The sequence below is a fragment of the Maniola jurtina genome, chromosome 5, assembly GCF_905333055.1.
Source record: "Maniola jurtina chromosome 5, ilManJurt1.1, whole genome shotgun sequence".
In the NCBI taxonomy this organism is placed as follows: domain Eukaryota; kingdom Metazoa; phylum Arthropoda; class Insecta; order Lepidoptera; family Nymphalidae; genus Maniola; species Maniola jurtina.
Window position 1 is genome coordinate 9,310,389 of NC_060033.1, and position 27,879 is coordinate 9,338,267.

Sequence of the window (27,879 nt, forward strand, 5' to 3'; positions counted from 1 at the left end):
GATTTCCAGTGTTAGTGAAATAATTTTCTGATTTCTGAATTAAAAAAATGACTTTGACAAAAGATTTTATACATCTTTTTAACCTATTATACCTCATTGCTTCGTCCTTTGAGATTAGGTATACATTGTAGTAATACGTCAAAGTATTGCCTTTCTACCACTTGTTTGAAAGCAGAAAATCTGCACTTCTATTTTTTGTATTTTTTGTTGGTACCACTGGAGCGTTCCCATCTCATTCGCGTTTTAGTGCCTCGCCGATCACCACGTTATTCAAGTTTTAAAAAACGTTACAAAAGCGTAGTCACCAAAACGATAGTGATTTATTTATTTATTTATTTGTTACATATTTTTATGTTATAAGGTTTTATTATAATAGTGTCTGGTGATATGATATCACTATGCAATTAATGTTTTGTGCATTGCGATGTTACCTTGACATATGACAACATGGCGATGTTACTTTCACGTGATTTGGAATTCCGGACCATAAGGTATTTCAGTGAAGACGTGTTACCTAATTCTAAACATATTATGAATAGCTTCTGGGACTGTTTACGAATCAAACTAGTGATATGATATATATGATACGTCACTTGGAATCCCGAAATAAAAAGGTATTTACAGTGAAATGTTGCCTACTTCTAAGGATATTGTGAAAATTTGCTAGGATTATTTCCATATCACACTAATAAAATACGACATTACTTTCCTATTGTGTTGTGTACATCTTGTGGGGATGTGACCTTCACATCAATTAGAATCCCGGAACATGAAGGTGTTTACAGTGAAATGTTATTTATTTCTTAGGATATTGTGAATAGTTGCAAGGACTATTTCCGTATCACACTGAGAATATGACATCACTTTCCTATTGTGTTGTGTACATCTTGTGGGGATGTGACCTTCACGTTAATTGGAATCCCGGAACATGAAGGTATTTAACAGTGAAATGCTGATATTGTGAATAGTTGCTAGAACTATTTCCGTATCACACTGGTGATGATATGACATCACTTTCCAATAGTGCTGTGTACATCTCATGGGGATGTAACCTTCACGTCATTTGGAAGCCCAGACCATGAAGGTATTTACAGTAAAACATTACCTATTACTAATGATATTGTGAATAGTTATTAGGACTATTTCCGTATCAGACTAATGGAATGATATCAATTTCCAATCGGTGTTGTGTACATCTCATGGGGATGTTACCTTCACATCATTTGGAATTCCGAAAGCTTTGAAAATATTATCGTGATGGAATACATTTAAAAAGGAATATTATTACCTTTACTTTGATTATTATTTGTGAATGAAATGTGTCTACATGAATCATGAGATATCAAGTGCTATTATCGAGTAAAAATGAGATCATTTGAGATTTACACATATTAAATACCTTCTTCATACCTTCATATAGTTTATACATTTATGTTGCGGTCTTCTAATAAGGATGTACCCTTTCGCTACTGATAGAAAAGTTAAGGGTAGATGGTTTAAAATACCATTGTACAGACGGATTACAACTCGAACCTGAGTTAGTGCCAATGATTGTTGTCGAAACGCAGCCAAGCACGTCAACCATAAAATTAAGCCATCGTCAAGAAAAAACTAGTCTTCGCTTCGCTTTATCGGATATGCTCATGAGGAAGCTCTCACTCATTTTTTCTCTTTAGAATAAAGTGATCAGTCCGTAAATTAATTATTATTAAAGATCCAGCCAGACTGATGTGCGATACCCAGCACAACGAATCTATGACAAGAAAAAACTTCATATTCTTTTTTAATAAAGAAAAATATTAAAGATCAGCTCATACAGAAATAGACTGTGTCTTATACAGCGTGAAGCTAGCCGATACATTCGGGCTTGTAATATTATGATCCGGTGCCAAGATATGAATAATCCCACCCGCAAGAAAACCTCCTGCAACGCAGAAGCCGACACCGGCTCCTATCCAGACTTTAAACCAGGAGCATCCGCTCCCGGCAATACAACAAGCGGGAGCAACGATTATATACGAAGTACGAACCCACGAAGTCACCGCGCTCACGGCAGCTGTGACAGTCGCCGCGCCGCTGGCTCTGGCAGTGTCACCGGGGACCCTCGTCGCTGCACCCGGTACGTTCCGCAGGAACGTTCATTCTACTTTTAGGACTAATGGCAATTAATTTATGACCCAGTCATACTATTGTGGGTAAGAGGATACGGGATTCCATTTCTAAAACCAGTATCTTAATCTCACGACCCAGCATGTCTCCTATCATCTGAATATAATATCATAGACTTTATGTTTAGTGAAGTTATACTTATCACAATGTGATTCGTGTGAAGGATCGTTTCCTTCTTTTCATTTTTTATTATAAATCCAATGGAAATAACAGACTTATAATAAGTCTAAAATTCTTAAACGAAAAATTCTTAAAGTGGGTGCTTACATAACAACATTAAGGTCAATTACAACTACATCAATGAATAGTTGGATGGCCACGTTAGATTTATTTCTTAGGAGTTATAAAAGATTTTACTACCTATCTATAGAAAGTATCTACGATTTAAAATGAACGAGAATTATTCCAATTTAATGGTTTACTATTTTGGTCTGAATATACTTTCCGCCTCTCGTCTTTACAAAACTACGAGTACTAAAGCCGGTGATTTATGTATTTACTCAGTTTTTTGGGTTACTTGTCAACTAGGTATATACATAACATATATTTACAAGATATAGTTGATTTTTAAAAGTTATCAGGGTTATCTAAAATTATTTTACAAACAATAAATACTTTAGAGTTCTTAAGATTTATCATCAATGTAAAAAAGAGCTGTACAGCCCGAGTACCTACTGTGCGCAAATATTGCAATTACCTGATTAAAAAAAAAAAAAAAATACGTTGACCCGTCTGAAGAAAAATGATATTTAATCAATCAAGAGCTAAATTTACATACAAAACTCGTTGTTAATGACTTACTGCGACTTACCCGCGATTTAGTAAGTAGATACGGTACACCTACAAAAACGGACAGAAAGATGTTTTAAATATCTTGTTGTGTAATGCAAATCACTAAGATAGCTCAGCATTGACACATCAGCATTCAGCACAGTCTTTGCAGGATTATTTACATAATGGTAAAAATCTATCGAAGTGACAGTCAATCCTATTTGACAAAATAGACTGTCTAGAATTATTATTTTTTTTTCGGATGCTAACGATATAGGGTAGGGGCGACACGTTGTGAGAAGACCACCGATGGCCAGTGGATTCTGAGTTTAGTTTTGAATCTGTCAAACATATGAAGTAGCTAAAATTACTGACTGTTTTTTTTGGACTTTCAGGTTTTCAGAAAATGGAATCTATAAAAAAAAAAAAAAAAAGGCATTTTATTGCGTACGACAATAAAGTGCTCTCTTTCCTATTTAACTATATAGATGGAGTTAGATGTCCACTTCTTACGAGAATATCAAAATCTATAATTATGCTGTGAAGCTCACAGGAGATTTGTGTTCGCTTCATACATTAGTTTAAAAAACAACGAAATGCGGAGTCACGAAGATCTTATCAAGGGAAACGGGAACTAGAAGAACATGTATTTAAGTAATAGTACCAGCCTTAGGGCAACCACATGTTGGTTTTGGCAAAAAAAAAAAAAAACCCTGGTTTCCACCATTTCAGAGCCTTCTCTGTTCGGTTCTAAATTCAATTTAGACATAATGATAATGCATTATCTGTTTCAGCCACCCTGTTGATTGCATATTATGTTGGTTGCATGGAAGTTATCAAGACGGTACTACTAGGTAGAGAGGAGCGTAGCACCGTCATCTTTGTATATATTATGATCAACTTCGCAAGATGGTGTTGGGTTAGTTTTTTGTAAAAAAAAAAAAAAAAAAAATAGGTGCACACGACAGAACGAACTCTGTGTCCTGAAATAAAGGTATATTGTATATTATGAAGCGTCAACTCCGATGAAAATGTCTATCTGAATTAGCCGGTCAGGCTATAAGCTTGATGGGTTCATAAAACACAGCCATGGCTCAGCTCTATCGTTGATCCTAGGTTCGAGAGTAACGTCTGTTTTTTCATCGTCCTCCACTCTCAAGATTTGATGTTGTTATACCATGAGATCTGTCCATAGTTTTAGAATTTTTGTTAATTGGAATCCAAATAACAATTTGAATTTAGAATATTTGATTAACGTCACATTACTCATGCTGGTATAATTACACATAAGGTGCAAACCATATTTTGAAAATTAATTTAGATACGTAGTGTAATTGTTAATAATAATATTAATTTAACAAACATCAGTCGAAATACATGACCTAACAAGATCGTCATACCCAGATTCAGCTCAACCTTGCCTAAATGTTCCTTTCTAATAAACATTCACCGAAGATAACTTTATCCAGCAGAAACATTTTTAGAATACATCGATAGAATGTAACCCCTACGAAAAAAAAAAAAAAAAAAATGCCCCATTACAATAGTAAGATTTAAGAGTCCGCATAAATCGGTATCTACGAACAGTATCAGTCAGTGGATAAAAATATAATACTTCTATATTTTTTTTTTTCGCTTATTCCGTCAGGCATGCAGCTACCTCCGCAGCTCACAGTAAAGGTATCAATATTGATATACCTAATACGAAATACAGCGGCCTTAGCGTGGGCAACTCTATGCTGTGTGCCAGAGTTTATCGTAGAGGTATTCAATGTGATCAATCTAATCAGATTGCTCTATCACTCCTATTATTTATTATTATTTATTATTCATAAATCAATCTGGAACACTGAGCAGCTGATTAAAATTTATTTTAAGTAAAATAAATTTGAATCAGCAGCTTTAAAAGTATTTTATTTTTACTTATAATACAGTGATTATAAAAATCACTAAGTATCTACTTAAATACGGATGAAGTAACCGTAATTATGATAATATCTTTTATTTATTTTTGGCTTTATTTTGCTTGTCAAAATTGATAATATAAATACAATATTATTAAACCTAGAAGTGTTTTAATATTTCACTATCTTTCAAAATCTACAATGTATACCTAATCTCAAAGGACGAAGCAATGAGGTATAATTGATGATTAAACGAACTTACCTGAAGTGAAGTTCTATCCCAATTATACGAGTTGCTTCGTCCGAAGAGATTAGGTCCCTCCCAGCCCTAGGACCCCTGATAAGTGAAATATTAATGTTCCAGGCAGGCTTTCAACTAAATGAGATGGGAACGCTCCAGTGGTACCAACAAAAAATACAAAAAATAGAAGTGCAGATTTTCTGCTTTCAAACAAGTGGTAGAAAGGCAATACTTTGACGTATTACTACAATGTATACCTAATCTCTTCGGACGAAGCAACTCGTATAATTGGGATAGAACTTCACTTCAGGTAAGTTCGTTTAATCATCAATTATCTGCCAAAGCCACGCGATCAAAGCTTCATAGTCGCTGATCGTTCCTCCCTGTGTTGGTGACAATGCGCAGAGAAACCTTCGGATTTTTAAAAATAACGAATGTCTGGCCCTCACAGGCTCTTTCTCTATAAGGGATATCGAGATTTGAGATGCCAATCGCAGTTGGCACATGTCAGACCCATTTCAGTCCGACGGATATCCAAGAATCGTTAAATTCTTACACCCCATTCGTTAAAATAAGAAGTGGTCAATTTATTACTTTACAAATAACATATTATTTACTAAAAGTACAGAATACTTCATAGTACCTTTTAAGTAGGTACCAAATTTTTTATCTTGCTAGGAAAGAATTTTATTCGAAATCTGCGTGGAAAAGACGATTTAACCGCTATTTTGCGGGCTTGGTGCGGGTCTGGTGCATGTGTCGTGTAGGTGTGGTGCTTGTCTGGTGCGAACGTTGTTCGGATGTGGTGAATGTGTGATGCGTGTGTGGTGCGTGTGTGGTGCGTGTGTGGTGCGTGTGTGGTGCGTGTGTGGTGCGAGCGTTGTGCGGGTTTGGTGAATGTGTGATATGTGTGTGGTGCGTATGTGGTACGAGCGTTGTGCGGGTATGGTGAATGTGTGATGCGTGTGTGGTACATATGTGGTGCATATGGGGTGTGAGTGTGGTATGTGTGTAGAAAAATAATACATAAATCTAAAGTATACTTACTGAACAACAAAGAAAGCACCCAAATGATAAGTATAGCAGTCTTGGCGCGACTGGTGGTAGACTTGAACTTGAGCGGGAAACAGATGGCGTACCAGCGGTCCACGGAGATGAAAGTCAACGTCAGTACTGACACCGTCACGGATACTGACTGCAACAAAAACAATGACCTCTATCTAGTAGGTACTGCTAGGGTGAAATAGAGTGAGGGAATTCTTGGTTTGATCCTGAATCGACGATATCTCAAATATTATGCTATGGGCGACGTGAAATCAAAGATAACTCAAAATTTAAAAACCCCCGACACAAAAACCTCTATAAGAAAACTAGAAAAGAGCTGATAACTTTTAAACCGGCTGAACCGATTTTCTTGGATTATAGCTAAGACCACTCTCGATCAAGCCACCTTTCAAACAAAAAAACTAAATTAAAATCGGTTCATTCGTTTAGGAGCTATCTGCCCCTATGCTATCTATAGGTGTATCTGTGTATCTGCCTGTGGCATCGTGCTACAGACAGACACACAGATACACAGATACACAAATACACACGTCAAACTTATAACACCCCTCTTTTTGGGTCGGGGGTTAAAAACAGGCTATTCATATGCTATATAGCGTCAACTATTAGGCCCATTAATTCCTGCCACTGACGTCGAAGCCTCGACGTTTTCTTACAAGGTACCTAACGCTCGGGAACTGTGGTACTACGCACAAAGCGGGATTCCGAACAGAATATTTTGCGGGCTGGGTCATACTAAATTTAGTAGTTTCATACAACACAATTTTTTTTAAATAACTCATCTAGAGCACTATGGGTATTATTGAGTATTATAGGTCTATGTTATTATTAATAAAAAAACTATAAGTAAAAGTTAATTCTGCGAAAGTTTTGTTCAAAATCTGCTTGATTTCCCGGGATAAAAAGGATCCAGTAAACTCGTACCCAGACGTACTTCGTATCTTTCGTAACGTATCTTTGTGCCAAATTAGGATTTTTTTATTCTTGGTGTCTCTTTCAGATTAGCATAATATGGTTTACTCGCACATCTTAACTTTGACTGAGCTTCTAAAGCTCCTAAACGATAGGGTGTCTTGCAAAACCGTGCAATGTTTCCAAACTAACTACGGGTAGGTACTTACTTATGAAAAATATTATATTTTTATGCCTATCGCTTCGTCCTAAGAAAAAATGTTTACATAAATAGAGGCTGTTAAATAAGTAGGTTAAAACAAAGATAAAATTCAAAAAACAAACGCATTATATTTCTGTAGCTCCATATACCTACCTATAATAATGGAAATGAAATAACGTAACACTGTTCGTGCAAATACTACTTTTCATTTTCAAAGGTTATTATTTACGTGAATTATTGACCGCAACGTTAAAGTGAATGACCCAAACTGAGTTATCATACTAAATTGGCCCTTATCCCTTGCGATGGTGGTTGAAGTTCATTTGTGGGAGATTCAGTAAATTAATTAGTATTGACATTGATGGAGGGATTGGACCGACTATAACGACATTCACTCTGTCACTTCCTATAGTGGTTGCACGAGTATAATTAAAATTGTTGAAATTACCTTTTTCACTGTAAGTAAAACAAACAAGGTTATTTAAAAAAAAACAATATAACGACAACAAATCTCGGGCGCAATGATGAACGTTGTGGTTTATTATAAGTAGGAGATCCGGTATTCGATTCCCGACTGGACCAAATGGGAAGTCATAATGTCTTAAGCGTCTCTGGCTTGGTCAGGTGGAATACTCTGGACATCGCAAATTGCCACTCGACCTTACAAAGTCATCAAACCGTATAAAGTTTGATTAAATAGCCATACACCCTCTAAATTAATTCGCCTCCATCTTAATTAAACTGAAGGGTCACTAAGGTGAGATTGAGGTTAAAGTCTAAATATTATTATAATAAAAATTAAATCAATCTTTATTCAGTGCACTTTGCATCGCCCACCCCCTTACATAGCAATAGCAAATAGCAAATAACACACAGATTCTCCAAAACACTCTAACACACGTTTCACTTCAACAACGAGCATCCCCAGATGTTGAGTCAAAACACATAATTTAAGGGCTTAAATTATCCATACCACATAACACACTCCGTGATGTGACGATAAAAAATTTTGTTCCAGCGGATTATGGTACCTACATATCTACCTTTAAGCTTGTATCATGCATTCTACAAAGTATCGCTTGATCCCATCCAATCTTTGAAAAACATGTTTCAAAGGAACGATCTAACAAACGAGAAAAACTTGTACGAATAAGACCTGAGTATTACCTATATAGGTAGGTACACTTCCATATCAGTTCGTAATATTTTTATTTCACTGCTTTATAATATGAAGTATGTATGTACTTATATTTATTTCTAATGCAGCGAAGAATTTAGATTGACTTATTTAGTAATTAATTTAGACCTAAACTATTCGGACTCTTCCTTAGTTTTGGATTGCACTTAATTTTCCAATAAAGCATCATTAGAGTTTCCTCTATGAAATTATTTTTTGAGTCGTGATAAATGGTAAAGGACAAAGTTACAATAAATAGAGAGAAACAGAACCGTAGACAAATGTTCACCTAACAGTTAACGCACTCGTAAACTGTTATTTAAATAAAAGGAATATTATGGTATTTCATTTCGATTAACCGAGGATTACAGTAGTCTTATAATTGAAACGTTTAGCTAGCCTTAAAGCTGTAATAGCTAAACGTGTATATTATAAGACTACTGAGTTAAAAAAATATAATGTAGGGAAAAAGTATTTAAACAATTAGCCAAAAATAAAACCGCGCCCTTTGAAAAGGACGCCAATTTTCTTTGTATAAATAAATATATTATTTATGTCTGAAAGGAAAATTAAGAAGTGTTCTATGAAAGTCCTCAACAACCGAAACCTCTATTTGCGGCTTATCTTTGTAATCTGCCTTAAGAAGTCGTTCACACAGAATTAGATGAGAAAAGCTTTCATCAAAAGTGGGCGAACCGCGTGAAATAACTTGAGTGCTACGAAACGAACGCTAAATAACCATTTTTAACCTGTTTTGAACATTATATTTTGATAAGTCTAAAACCCAGACTGTTAACTTTGTACCACTGTGTTTCTTACTAAGTTACTAAGTAAGGATCCCTTAAGTTCTCGGCGTGGATTTTAGAGATTTTAAAATTCCCGTAGAAACTTCTTGATATTCCGGGACAAAAATATGTTCTTCCCCAAGATCCAAGCTTTCTTTGTAGGTACCTTCCGTCAAAATTGGTTAAAGGGATGGGCCGTGAAATGCTAGCAGAAAAACAAATAGACAGACAGATATACTTTCGCACATATTAGTTTGAATATAAATATAGTTCCTTGTGAACATATAAAAGGAATGTTTAAAACGCTGTTTTAATTTTTTTCCATGGGACCGAATGTTTTTAATATTCATATCTGGCCTTGGGATCATAAAAAAAGAAAATGCCAAATTTTGATGTCCACCAGATGTCATTTTGAAGTTACTTGCTATTGCATTGAATTATTCGATCGATCGATCGATGTCTGGGGTCTTTCAAAATTAGTATCTGGAGTGCCCTGTGATGATCATGTTGTGATGAAAAAAAGGAAATTGAAATCATTTGCTATTAGAACGAACGCATTCATAATCAATATCTGGGAATTAAAGCATAGAAAGGAACTGAAAGAAGAAGAAAAGAGAAACTGTTGCCTTTAGAAAAATGTCCGCCGCCAAGTAACAAGCGTGTTATGAATATAAACCAAAGAGGTTTCACTTTCGCAACGGATAGACGCAATACTTTATTTTTCACCAAATTCCAAAAAAGGAAGAGCCTCCATTCGGAGCGTATTTTTTATTCTAATACAAGCCTTGATCATAAATCCTCTCAGCCAATAGACTCTTGATTGCGCGATAAGTATTCGGAAGGCTACTGGGCAATATCCGGCCCCATTTTGTACGCGACTGCTAGAGTTCATTACTGCTTGTTGATAAATAAACGATGACGCATGACCACACTATGAACCTCAAAATAAATAGACCTACCCAAGCACGATCAGTGTGATAGCACTTTCTCGCGACTATTTTTATCAACAAAACGTTGCTAAACAGCGTCAGCGGACACTGAAAACCGGCGTTGGGGCATTTGATTTTTCAAAATTCACATTCTGATCATTTCTTGAGAGTGCACCAACACTAGTCCAAGTGGTCATTTGTAGCGTTGCAGGTTCCAAAGTTTTTCACTTAATATCTACCTTTATATAAACTTGAAAATGCATAATATTTATGCTGTAGTCGCAAGAATTGCACGCACCCGGATTATAATGGGAACACACATCTAGAGACTAGACAAGTCTTGTACATTATAGATTTTTTTGCGAGTATGCAACGATATTTCTTTATTCTTTCAAAATTCGTGAGAGAGGTGGGTCATACTGGTTCTGCTCGGGCTGCAGCATTTGATTGAATTTCATATTATTTGTGTGTACATGAGAAATACGATATTATATTAATTAAGTACAAATCTGCGCCAGATATTATGTATTTTTAATCGACTACGTAAGTTATTTATGAGTTTAGCACTCCATGTACGTGTAGATACAAGCATCCACACAGACTTTTATGCTTTTAGGTTTGTATGTTTGTCGGTTCATCAGTTTCCTCATAATTGTCAAATTACTATCACTATGTATACCCCTACTTACTTTATATATCACTAGCTGATGCCCGCGACTTCATTCGCGTGGATGTAGTTTTTTAAAAATCCCGTGGGAACTCTTTGATTTTCCGGGATAGAAAGTAACCTATGTGCCAAAGTATAATCTATCTCCATTCTAAATTTCAGCCCAATCCGTCCAGTACTTTTTGCGTGAAGGAGTAACAAACACACACACACACACACACACACACACACACACACACACACACACACACACACACACACACACACACGCACACATACAAGCAAACTTTCGCCTTTATAATATTAAGTGTGATGATGTGATAAATCTTTCAATCGAGAGACGTGGTTTTAAGCGACCCAAAAGTGAAAATACCTTGTAAGTAACAGGTGTTACAGAAAGATACAATTATTATATCTGTCAAGCAAAGGACGTTGATAAATTCTGAAGTTATAGCGCCTGTCAATATTATTAATGTCTTACACACGGTTTTGATTATGTTTGTGATGTAATTTATAACCATTGCTGCTATGATGGATTGTCCGTAATGATTGTATCTAGCACCTATTTTATTAGGTGACAAGTTAGCCCTTGAACATGATTTCATCTGTACCATTAACATGAAAAATAATAATTATTTATAAAGCATAGAATGGCGTAGGGAGAGAGAGAGAGAATAACAACTTTTAAATTTCGATTAATTTAATAATAAAGCTATGTCTCGAACTTTTTTTTCTGTAGTAGGGGAAATTCTCATAGATATCTGAATTGGATGGTGCCGGACTTCTATCGGCTAAAATCACCTACACCTACCACCAGGTGAGATCGCAGTTAAAGGCTAACTTGTAATGGAATTTAAAAAAAAAATCTAACACTGCAACAGGTACTATGACGTTATAATATAGTTTTTACGGCTATTGAAAAAAACAATTCTAAATTATAACTTTCTGAAATATTTTTCGTAATTTCGCAATTTCAGTAGTTGAAAATGGTTGAAGCTTTTAAAGAAAATGTAAAAAAGAGAGAAACTATATAGGTACAGTTTCTCTCTAAAAAATACACAGAGTGTATGAGCAAGTTAATAAAAATGAGTTATTTCATGCTAAAGTTTGCGTAGAATGTCTCTCGAATATTAATTATTTTGGTACAAATGTGGCACGTTAAAGTACGCAATTAATATTCTAATGAAACTTGGAGCTAATTTACAGCCTTGGTCAACGTTATAGCTCCATTTATGCATATATTAATTACCTACTAACGTATTGTTAGGAATCATTAAAGCATGTTTTGGAATCCCATACCAGGAAGGTAACTACATACTATTAGGTGTTCTGTGTCCATACACAAATTCATAAAAAATTTATTAGGCTATACTGTCCACGCTGGCCAAGTACGGATTGGCAGACTTCACATACCTAAAAGAACATTATGGAGCACTTTGAATCATGCATGGTTCCTCACATTGTTTTCCTTCAGCATTAACAGGGCTCTCTCCGTCACTCGTTTCATACAATCCTAGTTCCAATTTCATTTGAATATTAAGCAACCAAATATTAAGTGGTGTTTTAGATTTTTCTAAAAATATATAGTTTTAAAATTACAGAGGCTCAAAGATTTGTATGTAAATTTTTAAGACCGCGTAACTTTGAAACCGAATATTTTAACAGAAATCTGGAAAACCATAGACATAGATATATTAGTTTCTAGAATATGTCTGCAAAATTTCATGGACTTTGGTTGCTTAATATTCAAATGAAATTGGAACTACGTTTGTATGAAACGAGTGACGGAGCGAGCCCTCTTAAAGCAAGTGATATTATTACTCAAAACGCGACCCCTGTGACCGCGAGAATCCAAAAAGGAGGCCGCAGCCTTAATAAACCGCTGTTAGCAGACCAGCACTTTTTTCTGCCAAAACCAAATACATATTACCTACTGAAATAAACTAAAGAATACAAGTTGAAGACACTTTCGTGATAAAATCAACGTGATTTTCCTTTTTGAAATTATGTAAAGTTTCAGACACGGATTCTCATTTCAGACACATAAAGACCGCTTTTACCGGATTTTATTACTTCCATTTGTGGAATCTAGAGCAGTGAAATACAATACCTATTAACACGGAAGTGCGCTCAGAGCATTAGGTTTAATGAACATCATAAGTTATATACATTTTATAGGTGTATAATGAACTACAGACAGCCATATTCTATACACATTTATTCAACTATTTTCTAGTAAACTCTGGCCTAGGGGTCAAAGGCGCTCCGAGCGCGCTACCTAAGAGACACGCAAGTTCGAATCTGGCCGGTACTGCAAATTTTATAATAATATGAATGTATTCAAAATTATCATAAATTAAATCATAATAGTTACCATTTAATGTTTCTACAAGAATTAAAGATTTAAGCTCACCTGGAAATACAGCACAATTCTGCACATTGCAGTACCAAAGAACCAAGTCTCCGTTACATCCCAAAGTACAGTCGGAGGTAGACATATCAAAATCACCATAAAGTCTGCCACTGCAAGATTCACTATGAAATAATTGGTCACAGTTCTCATGGAATGATTTCTGTAAACAGCTATGCAAACCAATGCATTCCCGATTAATCCAATCACAAAAACTATCGCATGAGTTGCGATAAGCACCCATTCGTACGGTTGAGGATAAATATATTCATTCAGCATTTCAAAATATTCCTCTCTAGTCATGTTACAATATTCTGGATCTCCGACGCAAGAATCTTCAGTATAATTATCTGCATCATAAAACTCTGTGGTACCACGATCTTCTATTTCCTCTGATCTATTAGCTACCATTTTGTCCTTATCTTCCAAATCTTTTATTAATGTTCTTTCATCCGTGATGTTAGAAATCATACTGTTGTCTTTATAATCCAGTAAAGGAATGTTATCTATAGTTGTATTTATGTTTCTCTTATATCTAAAGTGATTATGATTCTTTGGTTTTTCTTTATACGCAAAGTTTGTTAAACTTCCGTCTTTACTAATGTCTAATATATACTCAGTATTGAATATACTATCTAGATCTTTTAAAATATTATAGTCATTTGGATTCGACTTCATATTTATACTTTCATGAGCACTTATATACAGGCTGAACATTAAAATTGCTATTAATATAGTTTTTAGTGACATTTTGCTAGTTGGTTTTGGTCATTGATCGATCTGTAGGTATTATTTGCATCAAATTTCTATTTTCTCTTTTCTTAGCCCGTCCATTGTTGTATTCTGTAAAAAAGAAAGTTTACGTCAGTAAAATGTGCTTTAACTTTGTGTTAAATGCTATAAAAACATCCGCAACATTTAACAAGATTAGAAGTTCACAGCCCAATGCGTTTGAAAATCTTTGGCACGGAATGGCTTAAAACTTTCCCGAACTTTTTAACTTTGATTCTAGAAAAAGAAAAATGCAAGGATTTAAAATGTGAGCGCAATCTCGAACAAATTAGGATAACTTGGAGAGAAATGAAGTTATTGAGAAAAAAATAATGTGATGACTTATGTGAGTTTAGCCGCACAGCCCGAGTATTCTAGATGCAAAAGTTTTTCTCTGGTTGCTTTCGGGTTTTATTTTTTTATTTCATCATTCCTAATACCCAAAACCCAAGTTTCAAGTTCCAAGATCTCAAAAAATATTTGAAATCGTGAAATTAATGAAACATGAGCACATTGCATAAGAGATAGCGTTAAGAATCTTTTTAACCCCCGACCCAAAAAGAGGGGTGTTATAAGTTTGAGGTGTGTATCTGTGTATCTGTGTATCTGTCTGTGTCATCGTAGCGCCTAAACGAATGAACCGATTTTAATTTAGTTTTTTTATTATTATTTAAATATCTAATATCCATAGATTTTCTTGTTTGAACAGGCAGTGACAGAAAATGTATGATATCAATAACTTCACCAATTTGTAAACTAATACGACAAAGTAGGCTTATGGCACTTGAATTGCGCCAATGGCAGTATCATCCTCACAGGTTTATGTAAAAATCTTTACTTGAAAGGGTCCAGTTTAAGAAATTAGCTATAGTATCGACTAATTTGTGAGTAACTCATGTCTAACTCATTATTTTGATTAATTTCTTAAACTAAACACTTTCAAGTAAAGATTTTTATGTAATCTTATGCAGATGATACAGCCATTGTCGGAATTAAAATTAAAGGCAAATTATAAAAATAAAGTCATGAGTAAGTAACAAATTAAGTTGATTTACATAGAGTTTATCCGTAATCTTATCTTAGCAGCTAAGCCTTACAGCTCATTACCTAAAAGTTTTCATAAAAAATGGGAAAGGATCTTTTACATAACGAACCTTTTTAAATCATTTTAAAATTTGTGTTATCTTCATAGATAACACAAATTTTTACACGACTGCCCAAGAAAAGGAGTGCAATGTTTTCATGGTTCATGTATGTAAGTAAGTATATCAGTTCTTTATTCTACCGTAACTTCTAAATGCTTGATCAGATTTGGATTAAGAGGTGTTGCTAGAATCTTTAAATCATCCCGAGTGACACTGACTATATTTTTTTTTTTAAATATTCTACATATATGGCAGGATGGTGGTGTATTAAATTTTTCTTGAATCAAAATTTAGAATCTGTAAAGTAGTGTGATTTTTGTGAAATAGATAAAACCAACGTGCGAGACGAACTCATCCAACGAAGGTTCCGTATCTTTTATTTGGTTAAATTAATCTACCACCTCAAAAACAAATCATTTTTAATTGTTCCTTATTTAAAGGTAACAAGACAATACAATATCCAAATAAATTAAAAATAATCGTTGATGTGTTGTAACTCGTAACACATAATAATGTTTAATAAATACTTAATATCCTGTAACTTAGTTAGAAACTTTACTTTGTGTCCTATTTAGCTTACTTTGAAATCACGAGCGACTATAACTAGTTTTATAACTATCGTCTAGACTTAGTTACGTCTATTTGAAAGGTGTAATAACGGGAGAGGTCACTCTATAATATATGGCCTACGTGAGTAATAAAACACACGCCTCGCTATTTGTAATACCCGAAATGTAACGGATTTTACTTACTAGTATCTAAACGTCCTCAGGAATTTGTGAAAAAGATTTTATCATTCTTTAAAAGCTTGAATAACTTACAACTATCTGGCGCAACTGTACAAATGAATGCTTCGGAAAATGTTGCATACGTGCAAATAGTGAAAATAGCTCCCATCTATAGGTTTTCTTCAAATTCGTGAGATAAACTTTCTTAAAAATTGATAATGTATACTTATTTGGTGCCTGTGGGTGCCTACTGCAGATGTTTATGGGTATTCACAAAAATTGAAAAGCTGAAGTAACAAAACCTTATCACAAAAGATACTTTAGCATACAAAAAAAAAGTTACTGAATACAGGCAAAAATTTCATAGGCAGTCAGTAGACAAGAGAACAAAGCTTGCATAGACTGCCTTATTGCTAATCGCAATCTCTATAGAGGTTTGATTTGATACCGTATAGTGAGGAAATATTTAGTAAACAAATAAAAGCTTTGTTATGAAGAAAGTCGTTAAGCACACCTGTTTTAATATTTAAAGTCACGAAAGGCAAGAATTTAGGAATTGGATTATTATTCAGATTCACGGAACTTCTGAAAACGCAGCTGCAAACCCATTAGCTCAAATAGTAATTAGCAGAAGTTTTCGGATGTAGTGGGATTTTGTTACGTAGGTACTTAAACTAAATTGTCTGTGTGTTAAAGGTGTGTTAAGTCAGAACACGATCATCTTAATACACGTTCCTAGCTTTACCGTTATTATAAGCTACTGTTTCAACGGATAAAGTTTCTACCTTGTGAAATTCCATGACTTGCATGGAGAACATACTCGTAATTACTTTTCTCCAATCTATAATCCTGGTGGTGGCTGGTTCTTCTCGGTAGAAAAGGCATTCCGAACAAGTGGTAGATGCTCTTAACGATTCAAAAGTACTTGTAAAAGTCTAATTGAATAAAAATGTTACGAATTTTGAATTTTGAATATGCAAGAGGTAATAACTTAGCAGTTAAGTTGTCGGCCTCCTGTTCGGGGGTCCGGGATTCGATCCCGGGCACGGACTTTTAACTTTTCGGAGTATCTGCGTTTTAAGCAATTAAATATCACTTTGTTTTAACGAAGGAAAACATCGCATCGTGAGGAAACCTTCATGGTGGCATTTCAAGGCTAAGTCAAGTCTATCAATACGCACTTGAGCAGCGTGGTGGACTATGACGAAACCCTTCTCATACTAAGAGGAGACTCGTGCTCTGTAGTGAGCCGGCGATGGGTTGATCATGATGACCATGATCAATGTTAGCTCTTGCCGTAAGAAGGAAACTTTATTTTCATAACACCTAATCATTTCTGTGTTTAATGTAGCAGTCATATTTATTTCATCTCTTTATTACAGAGAAATAGGTATGTCTTTGTTTGTGTCTGACAAAGACATTTTTCCGGAAAAATGTAGCCATTTTTAACCACAAAAATATGCTAAGATTGGCTAAGATAAACGCAACACATTTTTCAGGTGAATTTCAGCTAAATTAATTTTTCGTCGTTCCCATTTGTAAAAGGAATGTAAGGGTCTTATCATCACAAGTCCTTGTACCCATATTTTTTGATGTATAAGCCCAATTTACAGCCACTGAAACCGAAGGGTGTTACAAACGTTTTCTCTGACTGTGTATCTTTCGTAGCATCGTAGCGTTCACAAGAATTACCTTTTTTTTTAACTCAGTTATATCTGATGAAAATCTGTTTAGCATACAAAGAATTATAGCATTTTTCACAGTCGATGTTGTAGGCTCAGTCATACAATTTATATTACTTTCACTTGTCTAATCGATCAAGGCTATACTTATTATATTTTAAAATTTATTTATTAATATCATATCTACTTATCCATATCGTTTAGTTACTATTACCAAAACCATACCAAATGTTATAGGTATACCTAACAAATTATTTATAGTTGAAGTAAATACTTACCTATCCATCTTTATATTCCTAGACCCAGCGGTTAAAATTGTACTTGAGAACAATGTTCAGTCAATCAGCCCGTTTATTTTTTTATACATACTCGTAAGATACGATACGATGCCGGCGACTTCGTCCGCGCTGTGCTAATTTAATTTTAAAAAAATCCCATGGGAATGACTTGATTTTCCAAGATAAAAAGTAACTTATGTCACTCTAGACAGGTCTTTATAACTATAGCCATTCCAAAAATCACGTCTATCCGTTGCTCTATTGAATATTGCGACGTAATTGAGGGACAAACCAATAAACCAGCAAACTAACACTCTTTCGCATTTATAATATACGAATGATACTAAGATTCTATGGCATAAAAATAAAATATTATTTTCACAAAATATTTTTACAGACAGGCTGATTTGCAAACACAGTAAACACAATTAATAAGAAGCTTTGATAAAATGCCCTTCCATCAAATCGCGTGTAGAAAATTAGAAGAGTACTTTTATATTTTGAATTTCCTTTTAACGTAAGTTTGCGATCTTTTCTGTTCCATCGTGAAATTCCAAGAGAAAAGAAGTAAAATTAAATTTTTTACTGGCTTTTCGGGATGCAGCATACACGTTTGTATGACAAAAATATAGATTAATTACTTCATTCGAAACATTTATAATAGGTACCCTGTAGGTAGTTAATTTTAATAAAATTACTGGATCATTTCTGTACATTAAATAATAGATTTGAAATTTTTTATCGGAGCAAGTATTAAATTATCGATGTAGAATCCAAAACAGTTTTATTAAAATTTTCGTCTGTCTGTGCGCTCATCTCAGTGAAACTACTAAACGAATTTGAATGCATCTTGGCATTATAACATTAAATACGTAATGCTAATACCAATAATACTCTGGATTGATAATTTGGGCCTGGCAAAGTTTTTTGTTGGGTTCTTCTCAGCCCAGGCGTGTCTAGAACCCTCATAACTTGAGTTTTAAGTTTACTTAATCAATTATTATCACCATTACATCATTATCTTACAAATTCCACATTTGACAATGAAAATTGTACAATGGTACCCAATTTGGATAAGTGCTTTGAATTTGATAGGTTCTATCTGGAAAACAATGGAGTTCTTTCGAGATAAAGAATAAAAAAAATTGTCTTCAAGAGACATTGGATAGGAGCCGCACAAAAACCTGTTCTGTAAAAATCCGTGCAAGAGAACTTTAGATGGGGAAGTTCATTTGTTCAACTAACGACGGCCATGCACTAACGATGAAAATCATCGCAATGCTGACAAAATCGAAACTGAAAATTAGACCGTTCACTATAATTTACCACCTGCCGTCATGTTGGCACCATTGCTTTGTATGCTTTATTCCTTAGAATTTAAAGTATATTATAGTGTGATTTGCAATGGTGCCAACATGACGTCAGGGGCAAGTAATTCAGTTTTAAATCGATAGGTATCAATTCACTAAATCGACAAGATTGAGCAGTTTTTTTCCTAACCACAATTTCTCTTTACAGTTTTTTATATGTCATCGTAAAATTCGCTTACACTCGCACTTTATATTGTGATTTGATTTCCTTTTGATCTTCGAAGTGGTAAAGGTATTGAAATATTTCAATCAATAGGTATTGTTTGCGGCTGAGATCGAGATTTCTAATACTATTACAAAAAAAAAAATTAAAAGATTTGACTTTATACTTTGCCGTGAGATTTTTTTACCTTTATCCCAAAGCTACCATGATCCAAACTGTAGAGTCACTGACAGTTCCTCCCTGTGCTGGGAACAATACGCAGAGAAACTTTCAGCTTTTGTAAAATAACGAAGGTCAGGCACGCACTGGCTCTCTGTCTATTGCATATGAATGAAAATTGATAGATATTTGGGCTCTCGGTTAAAAATACATAAGTAAATACCTACTTTACATTTTCCCTACAGATTTCAGAATGATTTCAGGATTTTCGGAAATTCCATCCCCCTGTCGATTTTTATGAATTTCACTCGAGCAAACAAATCATCCAACAAAGCTACACTAAATAGCAGATAGGTATGTATCTATAATGCCAAGAAACATCCAGCACAGGGTTGGCACACGACACATCTGGATTTATGACATTTTTATGATGATACAAAACCGTTACATACCTACCTACCCACGTATCACTAAAAGTATGGTAACTTATTTGTTTTATGGTAGCATGGATGAAGGATTCATTCAGTGAAAACAAAATTATTCTAAGTTCTAACTAAACAACGAATAATCTATTTTTCGTGAGATGCTTTTCATACAGTTAGCATTTAGGTACCTTATAGCTATATTCGTTAATCTGATGATAGTTAATTTTGACATTCTGCTAAAATTAATAACTTCTACCTCATACTCTTGACTATATAATTGGAGAAAGGAAGCTAATTATTCAACAAGTGTAAATTAAAAATTTATAACACCCCCGACAAGTGAAGGTTACAGTAACTAGAAAAAAGCTGATAACTTTCAAACGGCTGAACCGATTTTCTTAGATGATAGCTAAGAACACTCTCGATCAAGCCACCTTTCAAACATAAAAAAAAACCTAAATTAAAATCGGTTCATTCGTTGAGGCGCTACGATGCCACAGACAGATAGGTACACAGATACACAGATACACACGTCAAACTTATAACACCCCCCTTTTTGGGTCGGGGGTTAAAAATGCGTTGGTAAGTATATTATTACTAGATCATGCGCGCGATTTAGTCTTTGTGGATGTGGGTTTTTAAAAATCTCACGGGAACAAGATTTTTCCGGGTTAAAAGTAGTCTATGATAATAATGTTAATCCAGGGTATGAGCTATCTCTATCCCAAACAGCCTAATCAGTTCAGTCATTGTGGAATGAAAGAGTAACAAACATCCAAACTTTCACTTGTTTAGTTTGCTATTCAACCACTTTTAACCTATGCCAACGTACGGTACGGACTACGTACTTCGCTTTATCTAAGAAAAAGACCAAGGATACTTGAATCCCAGAAAAAAAAGCATAGGTAGGGACCTACCTATGGTCATGGACTTGTAATACTCTATAGTATTTAAATAAAAACTAAACCAACGCTGACGAAGTGGCGGGCAACAGTTAGTTGTTGTCTATACCTACATTTTTGAAATTCGAGTATCTTTAATAGCTGTGTTTATGTTTGCGTATTCAAATCAGGAATTCACTGATGAAATCGGACATCGGACAAATTCCATAAAAATGCTGCAATTCCTTTTTGCAGTTTTTGGCTGAGTAACTTTATCTCTCTCATTTGTTGAAAAATTCATATGAAAAACATCAAAGAAGCAATTACTTGATTGGACAGGGTATGTTTACAATTTTATTTTTATACTTACATAACATAATATTTTCCTCTCCTTTTATACTGTTGTAGACCTTGGTAAGATAGCCAACACCGTGTACAATTATTCATCCTTAATCAACACGCAGTAAAACATGTTTGATGTTTGTTTGTGTGATGTTTGCAAAATGTTTTATGATTTAATAACATGTATCGGTATCAGGGAAAAAATTACTTTAGAGTTTTCTTATTTTGAGTTTAAAAAAATCAAAAGAGTGTACCTATTCAGAAAACTCTGTATAAAAACAGTACGGAACCCTCAGTGCGCGAGTCTGACTCGCACTTGGCCGATTTTTTAATTAGGTAGGAACCGCGAGAGCATTGTATCTGAATAAACAGCCATACTGCAATAAAAGTGTCTGTGTTGTTAGATTCCGTACTCAAAGGGATATAAACGCAAAGGTTGTTACGTTTACGATGGGCCATAACTTTTGTAATTAAATTGTAGTTTGTAAACATTGGAACGTTCGTGATTAAAAATTTTTGTTTGTCGCAAGAAAATTATAAAGACTTTTCTCACAAAGGAATCTCATCTCATTAGGAGTTAAAAAATAATTTTGCCTCAAAGGCAAGACGTATTGTTTTGTTTTTAGAGGTCCGTATCTCCAGAGGAAAAAGAATCCATGTCCGTCGTGTCTGTCAAGACCTGTCAAGGGAATCAAAATCTACAAGGTACTTTGACTGAGAATCTTGAAAGGCAGATACTCGTAGCAATGTCTCACACAATGTAGCGTAGCACAAGTCTGCAATGTAGGGCAAAGTCGGAAAACCGTGAATTTGTGGTTACATCACAAAATAAAAGTGTTATTTCATGTACGAGCGATGGTACGTAACCCTTCATATTATGAGTCCACTCGCACTTTTGGTTTCGCAATGGTTTTTTTTTTCAATACAACTTATATTCTGTGATCTCACCTAAGATGCGTCCATGTAATCTATGATGTAGAAAAAGTTAATCTGGGAGGGTTCTTACAAAACCCTTACTCCTAGTCAGTCTCAACGCGGCATCGTACCGGTACGCTAAATCGCCTAGCGGTAGATAGGTACGGCTTTATATGCCAAATGTCAGACCAAAGAGCTGTCGTCTTATTTTGGACATCAACATGGTGTCCCTAGCACAAGCATTATTGAAAATTGAAATGAAAATAATTTTTAAGTTCTTTTCCTTTTTAAACTATGGTCATTAATATATTATTAAAAAGACGAGAAAATCTGAACCGACACCGTAACCTTTTATTAGATTATGCAAAGACTATGTTAATAAAGATAACAATTTTGCAGCATACTCTAGAATCTAGATATTAATAATTATTAACAAGGGTCAGTACAGGGAATTTTATTCGAACGTTATCTTCTGTAACGCCCACATAAATGTGACGCAGGAGCGAGACTTTAAAACGAGATAAAATCCAATAAAATCGGTTAAGTGCGAGTGAGACTTGCACACGAAGAGTTCCGTACCAGCGAATAAGAAATAACACTTTTACATTTGTTTTAAATTTTCATGGCGGGCATATTGAAATTTTTAATGTCTGTTGTTATAGCGGCAATAGAAATACATATACTGTGAAAATTCCAACTCTCTACCTATTAGGCCCGCCCGCGAAATATAGTTCGCTGATAGATAGACTAACAGACAGACGGATGGGCGGACGGCTGGACAGCGGAGGGTTAGCAATAGGGTTCCATTGTCTCCCTCCATCATCCAGGTATTAGACCTGGCTACTCTTCAAATTCCGCCAGAGATAGAGGATATTGTATGTTTTCATAAACTGCTTCAAGCAAGCTGCAAGTTAATAATAGAACTGGCAAAACCCAGCAATTTACTCTTTTCAAAAGGCAACACGTAGTAACTAAGCTTTATCCACAGAAATCAGAACAAGAAAGAAGGTATTTTTCCTAATTCTGTGTTTCGTTATTAACCAATTAATTGCTTTAAACTAAGCGTTGTAGCCTACGCATAACAAACAACGAATTCTATTATAGGTACCTACCTGAAGCTTAACTAACTACACGTGTAGTGTAGTGCACGTTATGAAATAAAACCTCCAGTACACATTAGCCCAAAACGTTCGGCAGATTCTGGCTAACTTTAAAATGCGATTTGTAAATAATTGACTATGTTCCTTGCTAATATTTCTTGTTACAAATTAAGCAAAGATATTTAATTGTAAAACTCCAGATAGACAAAGTCAGATTACACAGAGACACACGCATAGCGACACAGACTAAATACATAGATAAGATCTACAATCTACATGCGTGCTTCGAAAAATGGCGGTCCCTTTGACAGGGCTATGGTATCACGCTTGAAACCCCATATACCAGCAAACCGATCAGCGTGTATGTGGCAAGCAAGTATAAATATAGTTTGCAGCAGATAAAAAGGGATTGAATGGTAGTGAAAGGGATTTAACTTCAAATGGGATTTTATTTCTCCACAGCCCGGGCAGTAAAAAGTTAATAACACAAACATCCCAGGCATCAATTTGTTTGGCGAAGAAGGTTGAAAAATCACGCCGGTCAGGTTCAACGTCAAATAGTTCTTTTTAACTGACGCTCAGTGTAAGCCAAGTTGTCGTTCGTCCATCGTAGGGCCTCTACGGTAGAGTGCATTTGCCGAGCGCGTTGAGCTATCGTATACTATTGGCATTATAACATAGGTTATTGGTGGTTCCTTACATGTATCGCACGAGGTAGTAATAATCTCCATTGTAATTGAGTCGCAAAGCGATTTGTTTGGTAACTACGGCGTTTGCATACTGTCTTTGATAGGGAGTCAAAGTACCTACCTACCTACTGCCTGTGCAGGTTAGTTATTACAGGTTAAAACACTATGTTAAATACCTTTTATAATAATTTAATTATGTTTGCGCTAATCTCAGGGACATCTTTAATTAATTTCAAATTTACTTACAACAAAATGTAAACGTACCTACCCTGAAACTTTGGACTGATTTGTAATTAAAAACTATGACTATTACTTTGGAGACCAAAGAATAAAGTCAAGCGAGCCATGAAAATTAGTTTGCTGTAAAAGGTACATTATTCTAGAGAGAAATATTTTCACAAATAAAAGAAAAAGGCTTCCTTTCAGGGTTGATTTGTAGGTAGGTACTAGTACTAGAATAACACTATAACACCAATTTGTTTACTATTAATATTGACATTGACTGAAGGTCGGGCAGTTAGGTAAAATATTAGGTAAGTAGTAAGTACAGTTTTTTATTTATTAATTTTACGGAATCCTAAAATTAGCTATTTAAAGTTTTGATATAACATGATAATAGCCATTTGAGGAGCTGGCGAACATAATTTTAACAAAAATTTTTAGAATGAACTTTTGTCGAAATGAGTTTAAAAAGTGATGCGGCACAAAGGTGTAAAAACTCAGTTCGCAGAATTATTTTCATTCATATCCCGTTGAAAAAAGTCCCTAGCTAACGTGTCATAATTTTATTTATATAATCCAATTAATGCGTTTAATTTTTTTTGATGACGCAGTGATGCCCGCGACTTCATCCGCGTGGATTTAGATTTTTGATTTTTAAAAACCTAAATCCACACGAACGCGAGAGGTTTTTACCTTCGGAGGTGTTTTGCACTTTCAGAGGCATGTTATGTTAGGCTGTTATAAAAACTTTTATGCTTCAATGGGCATCACACTAATATTATAAAGGCGAAAGTTTGTATGTGTGTGTGTGTGTGTGTGTGTGTGTGTGTGTGTGTGTGTGTGTATGTTTGTTACTCCTTCACGCAAAAAGTACTGGACGGATTTGGCTGAAATTCGGAATGGAGATAGATAATATCCTGGATTAGCACATAGGCTACTTTTTATCCTGGAAAACCAAAGAGTTCCCACGGGATTTCCACGCGGACGAAGTCGCGGGCGTCAGCTAGTTAAGAATAAACCAAAGGTAATAAAAAAATATCAAGTGCGAGCCTGACTCGCACACGAAGGGTTCCGTACCATCGTATAAGATATACCTACCTAACACTTTTGTATGCAAAGTTATTGACGGACAGCGCTATGTGTTTTTGTACTAAGTAATTATTTTTCGTGAACAATTTAAATTTTTTGTGATATAACCACAAATTCACGGTTTTCGGATTTTTTCCTTTACTTTTGATATAAGATCTACCTACCTGCAAAGTTTTATGATCCTATGTCAATGGGAAGTAGGTAAACTACCCTATAGGTTTTGATTCGCTTTTCTTGACAGGCATGACAGACAGACAGACAACAAAGTGATCCTAGTATAACGGTTCCATGTTTCCTCTTGAGGTACGGAACCCTAAAAACAAAGGGTTTCCATAGGATTTAAAAATTAAAATAAACCTATCCATGTACCAAAATGAAATAGCGGGTAAAATCTAGGGATTCATGTTTTATGATTAAACACGTAAAAGCTAAACACACCAACACCTAAACTAAACATCCAAAATGACGAGTGCTCTACCATGTTCAAACAACTTTGTTTAGTTACCGACAATTCAGCCTTTAGCCGTCCCTTGTTGCCTTTGATGAACTTCCTAACTACTATGACCTTTTGTTGACTTAATTTTAACGGCTTGTTCATACAGGGCAAAATCCACGCGTATCTACAGGGTGAGATGAACTAATATGAAGGTTCCGTGTTAGAGTCTGGCTAACGAGAGTAGAGTCTTGAAAATACGCGGCAAATTCAAATAAATAGAAAAGAAAGTATTAAATTAGGTTATTCCAGGCCTGTTATACTAATTTTAGGGCTGCCATACTGATATTTTTTGAATTTGCCGCGATTTTTCAGTCTCTACATTAGTTAGCCATTACTCTATTGCATCCTGTCATTGGTCGAAAGGTCGCCGGCTGCGATTCGACCAGCCTCTCTCACATCATGTAGGTCTGTAGACTTCCGTGGGTCGCGGCCGAAAACACATGAGTAGATAATATGCCGAATTTGCTGACTTGCGCGATGGACGCGCCGCGGCTGATGCGAAAGTACCAAACGCTAAGAAAAGAATAATGGCCTGAGCCGCGCGCATTTGACATGGAGGCATGGAAGCGGCGCCATAGTGCATATACCTAGTGTTCAGTAGTGTGGTTTATAGTGTGCGCATCAATCGCTTCAGCCGCGACTTACGCAAGTCTACCTTTACGAGACGACATAATTTGCGACTTTTTAGTCGCGTTGAGCCATTGCACACTATCCGCAGTAACTAGGATATTACTATTCACTAAGGTAATTAAAATCCGCGCACTGATCAATCAGTGCAGTTTGCATCCGCGCGATTTTGCCGTGTCTGAATGCCCTACGATGCCAGACCTAGATAAAATTAATTAAAGTACTGGAATATTTAAAAACGTAAAACAAAAGCAAGGTGTAGGAAGCTAATTAATATTAAAACTTGTACTTGACTTGTACTTATATAATATGTAAATCGAACACAAATTGAAAATTCTTTGGCCAATTAAAAGATATACTAATTAAATCTTTCATAAATTGAAAACGTTGTTATACTGAGAAATCTAGTAGGTAGGTACAATTTCTTGTAAGAGTATTTACTTATGTAGGTACGATATTTACGGTGAGTAGTTTATGCCTTTGAACTGTGAGATTTTTATCAACACGGCCCTGTATATTTAAATCATATTCACACAAATAAATAAACTAATAATAATCAAACTAAAACATCGCAGCTATATAAACATTTTTTTAACATTTACCATCTGGAAAGAGATAGGGATTTTATGTGAATGAAAAATAATAATTTATTAGGTTAGAATTTAGATAATAAATGATTTTAATTGTATCATTCGTACAATTTTGTAACGTTGTTCATTAGTTACAATTATATCCTGCCTACATCAACGGCAATAGTTAGCATCTTTTGAAAGCTAAAAATACATATTTTGTCGAAAAATTATTACACAATAGATATAAGAGTTCAAATATGGACTGTAAGTATAATAATCGTACGAAACTGACTTATAAGTTAAAACAGCTATAAAATAGTTGAGGATGTATTGAACAACAATATACACTATCAATTTGAAATGGCTTCAAATAAATGGCTTTAACTTTTTCAATAATGGCACATATCTAATGCTTTTGCCGACTGCCGGCCAACGTGTAGGTTGAGGATTGTATATACCTACCTTGAACCGTCCTACCTATCACGATTGTTGAAAATTCATAAAAGTCGAGAAATATAGTTACTTATCTTTACTTTTTTTTACTTTTAGGGTTCCCTACCTCAAAGGAAAAACGGAACCCTTATAGGATCACTTTGTTGTCTGTCTATATGTCCGTCTGTCGTGTCCGTTAAGAAAACCTATAGGATACTTCCCGTTGACCTAGAACCATGAAATTTGTAGGTCTTATAGCATAAGTAAAGGGGAAAATCCGAAAACCGTGAGTTTGTGCAACGACAACTGCAGCTAATCGAATGACAGAGCAGTCGTGTGCTAGAGCAGACAGACAGACAGTTTCACGTTTATGATATTTTAGGTAGGTATATGGATTGTGTTGGCCTAATTTTACCTAAACTGGAGGTTCATAAACCTTATATAACTGCTACCTGATACGACTTTTCTTAGGTAAGTACGTCTTAAAATAGTTCTACTCATATATCAGCTAAAAGAAAACTATAATTGGTGCCGTATGGAATTTAATCAATGTTGCAACGT

At 35.0% G+C, this 27,879-nt stretch overlaps 1 protein-coding gene across 3 annotated transcripts in view; it reads right to left on the reverse strand.

Moving 5' to 3' along the window:
* Positions 1-27,879, reverse strand: part of LOC123865678 (orexin/Hypocretin receptor type 1-like) — a 71,640-nt gene that overhangs the window by 14,882 nt on the left and 28,879 nt on the right. For all 3 annotated transcript variants that reach the window (XM_045906870.1, XM_045906871.1, XM_045906872.1), the window contains 2 exons: positions 13,236-14,075; positions 6,133-6,280 (listed from right to left, as the gene is read on the reverse strand). In XM_045906870.1, the coding sequence (XP_045762826.1) occupies positions 6,133-6,280; positions 13,236-13,982 (895 nt within the window). In that variant the 5' untranslated portion in view covers positions 13,983-14,075. The remainder of the gene's footprint in view (positions 1-6,132; positions 6,281-13,235; positions 14,076-27,879) is intronic.